General features: G+C 47.1%; 1 protein-coding gene across 1 annotated transcript; it reads left to right on the plus strand.

Moving 5' to 3' along the window:
* The first annotated feature begins 1,942 nt into the window (after window positions 1-1,942).
* CCDC85A (coiled-coil domain containing 85A) lies at window positions 1,943-3,246 on the plus strand. The gene is made up of 2 exons (XM_008948655.1): window positions 1,943-2,008; window positions 2,290-3,246. Exons 1-2 carry the CDS (start codon window positions 1,943-1,945, stop codon window positions 3,244-3,246), a joined length of 1,023 nt encoding a protein of 340 aa, XP_008946903.1.
* Window positions 3,247-3,681: the final 435 nt, after the last annotated feature.

The following is a 3,681-nucleotide window of genomic DNA, read 5'->3' on the forward strand; positions in this document are numbered from 1 at the left end:
TGGCTCACGCTGTTTCTGTCCCTTCTCTAAGAGGATTTACCTGCTGGGGGCAGGCGGTGGTGGCCAGGACGCAGGGCAGCGTGTGGCAGGGGATGGCAAAGCCCTGGGTTGGGGGATGATCAGAAGTGGCTGACAGAGATGTCTGATAACACATCTCGGATCGAGCCGTTTCCGATTGCATAGTTCTGCAGGCTACAGTCAGGGCAGACCAAGTCTGGAACGACTTCTCCCTTCTAATTGAGCCTTTTTTGTTAGGTCAGAAGCACAGTCCTAGTGTTTCCTTCCCAATTCTGAGGAGTGGGAAGGTAGTGTGAGTGTTTACAGATGATTACCCTGATGTAGCATGTGCCACGGGGGTTGCAGACTGAAAAAGTTACCTTAAAGTGGGTATGACTACATCTAAAACACTTTCTGTCTGTGCCTTTGGGAAGGGATATTGCTTTTAGGAAATGCCCTCAGTGAGGTGAGGTCGAGGGGCAGGAGAAAAGAGATGGAGGTGCAGCATGGGCCCTTCAATTATTATGTGAGAGTACATGAGAAGAGAGTTCTTTACTTTTAAAATGGCTTTAAACAAGAAAATCACTGAGAAAGTGCCTTTGATAGTAGTGTGGCATAAAATAAATTCCAGGGAAGGCTGCTCTTGTCTCCCAGGTTTTCCTGTTCTGCAAATATGTGTGTGCCCTCCTCCCTCTTTTTGACAAAAAAGAGGGTAAAAATACCCATCCCTGATAGTATCCATGATAGAAAAGTAAGGCTTACATTTTCAGAGTTAAGTTAAACAGCAGCAGTAGTACCTTTTCCCCAGCTCTGTCCAAAGGTGTAGTGACCTCATGTGGATTTGTGCATCTTCCAGATGAGTAGCAGCACACCAAGATGTGTAGGAGGGAGTGAGAAATTCCTCCCTCAATCCTGAACTCCTCGAGTGCTGATTAACTTCTGCCTTTGGTCCAGATAACTCAGCTGGAACTTTTGAAAGGAATTTGGGAGAAGGAGGTTTTGAGCCCTGAGTTGGTGCCTGGAGATCCACCTCCTTTGTCCTGTGGGAAGTAATGGGTCCATGAGTGAGAGTGACCAGCTGAACATGGTTTTGGTGTCTTCTACTTCTGACTGGGGACTTGTGGGCTTCCACAACTTTTTTTATTCCACCATGGTGTTGTTCTAAAGCTCTCTCACCAGCACAGACACTTTGTATCCTCACTGAGAATGTTTTTTTCCCAAATATGGGTTGAAGTTGACCAAGTTCAAAGCTATTTTGAGGCAGAGATCAAACACCTATGTCTGTACACAAATCCACTGGAGTTACCAAAGCTTCCTCTTAAGAAACAGTGCTTAAATGGTCTTTCCATAAGGCTAAATTTTTAGCAAGTGTGGCTAATCTCTAATTCTAATACATAAGAAGGAATGAATATTCAAATGGGAGGAAGATAAACACAGTCACAAGCCAGCTGAGTAAAACAGGGAGGATAATATGCCAGAGAAAACATTTTCAGTGTTTCATTCTGCTGCAGTAATAGCATTTTTGCCTCAGAGCATTTGCTTCAGACTTTTCCTCCCCTAGAGGAGGGTGTGGAATCCCACCTACTGTATTTTGTCAGGAGTGAGAGATCAATTCGAGCAGATTGTTCCATTTCAAAGTGGTTGAAGGGATTCTGAGGAGGTGATGACTGGCAGGGTTCTTTTATGCAAATCTGAAACACAATCAAACTCACTCCAGATCTTAAAAATCTCTGAAACGTTTGTCTTAATATGTGAATGTGCTTCAGGGAATAGAGAGTATAAATGTTAATAATTAATTATTTAAGCGAGACGACAATTTCTGATGTACCTTCTGGTTTTATTCAGCAATAACTCTCAGGTGAATATTTCTCCAGGGCGTGAGATCATCGTGAGAGTGCTTATGACCCTTGCTCAGCTTGGGAGTTGAGTTATCCTGATATTTAGCATGAAAATTAATGAAGGAGATGAACCTTTTGTGCTGGATCGGAAGCTGATCTTTGAACTCTTGAAGGTCAGCTCCAAGCAGCAGTGACTTTTTACTGGACAGCAGCTTTGTTTGGAGTGTGGTGGTGTTACCATGTGCCAGGCTGACACGTGCAATTATTTATGCCTCACTTGAGTGCTTAGATGAGAGTAAAGCCTCACTTGAGTGCTGAGATGAGAGTACAGCAGTGCTGCTCGCTGCCTTGTGTAATGGTGACGGGATAACGTTTGTTCTTTGGCTGCTTCTCTGTCATGAGTATCTCTTTCTTTTATATCTTCCTCTGTCATGAAAATATCTTTCTTTTAAAGGATATCAACCAGAAGCTGCAAGAGGATAACCAAGAGCTGAGAGACCTTTGCTGCTTTCTGGATGATGACAGGCAGAAGGGCAAGAAGGTGTCCCGGGAGTGGCAGCGGCTGGGCAGGTACAGCGCCAGCGTCATGCACAAAGAGGTGGCCTTGTACCTGCAGAAGCTGAAAGAGCTGGAAGTGAGGCAAGAAGAAGTGGTGAAGGAGAACCTGGAGCTGAAAGAACTCTGCGTGCTGCTGGATGAGGAGAAGGGTGGAGGGGCAGGCAGCAGGAGCTCCATCGACAGCCAGATCAGCCTGTGCCAGCTCACGGCGACCAGCTCCTACATCAGGGACGTGGGGGATGGGAGCAGCACCTCCAGCACGGGGAGCACAGACAGTCCAGACCATCACAAGCACCACCCCAGCAGCAGCCCAGAGCACCTCCAGAAGGGGAGGGGGGAGGGCAGCCCTGAGCACCAGAAGCGCAGGAGCCTCAGCCCCGAGCACCTGCAGAAGCCCAGGAGCTCTGGCAGCCCCGATCACCACCTGAAAGGGCCGAGTCCAGAGCATCACAAACCCATTGTCAAAGCCCCTGAACCACAGAAGCACAGCAGCAGCAGCCCAGAAACGATCCCAAAGCACGTTTTGAGCAGTAGCCCTGAACACTTTCCAAAGCAGAGGCCTGGTGGCAGCCCTGAGCACCAAAAGCACAGCGGGGGCAGCCCAGATCACCTTCAAAAGCACACACCAAGTGGAAGTACAGAACACCTCCACAAAGTGAGGGGCACGAGCCCTGAGCATCTCAAACAACACTATGGAGGGAGCCCAGAGCATCTCAAACATCTCAGTGGAGGCAGCAGAGAAGGTACCCTCAGGAGACAAGTAACAGATGACCTGTCACCTCACCACAGAAGTATATACAATGGAATGAATGGTGGGTCAATGTATTTAGTGAAAACTCCCTTTGCAAGGTAGCTGAAATAGCCCTGAAACCATTTTTTGGGAAAGGAGTGATGTTTTATGTGAAATGGAAGGTAACAGGGTGTCAGCATTGCTCCTTTAGTCACTGAATTAACCAAAATATACCTGTCTGTCCCTCTGGCAGGTGTTGGGTGGATTTAAAAACAAAAAGGAGAGGAAAAATGCATCTTGAGTGTTGGTGTAAGGTCTCAAGAAGCAGCTCTTGGCCTGGATCCTGCTCTGCAGTTGGTAGATGTTTGTCCTTAAGTAGAGTTCTGTTTGCAGCAGCGGGGAGTTGTGTGTGTGTTTTTTGAGTCAGCAGGAGGGAGGGGAATGTCTCCAGTTCCATTTCTACCTTCCTGACCTACCCTGTCTGGAGCTTTAAAGATTTTTGCATTTCCTGTTTATTGATGGAAGGTTTCTTATGCCCTTTTCCATAAGCTCTGGGAA

Source organism: Merops nubicus, unplaced genomic scaffold (assembly GCF_000691845.1).
Source record: "Merops nubicus isolate BGI_N331 unplaced genomic scaffold, ASM69184v1 scaffold19640, whole genome shotgun sequence".
Classification (NCBI taxonomy): Eukaryota; Metazoa; Chordata; class Aves; order Coraciiformes; family Meropidae; genus Merops; species Merops nubicus.

Excerpts from the sequence above, each read along its gene's own strand:
- CCDC85A (XM_008948655.1), top strand. The coding sequence starts at position 1,943 with ATGAAAATTAATGAAGGAGATGAACCTTTTGTGCTGGATCGGAAGCTG. Across the intron at positions 2,009-2,289 it reads TGATCTTTGAACTCTTGAAG|GATATCAACCAGAAGCTGCA; the intron begins GTCAGCTCCAAG and ends TTTCTTTTAAAG.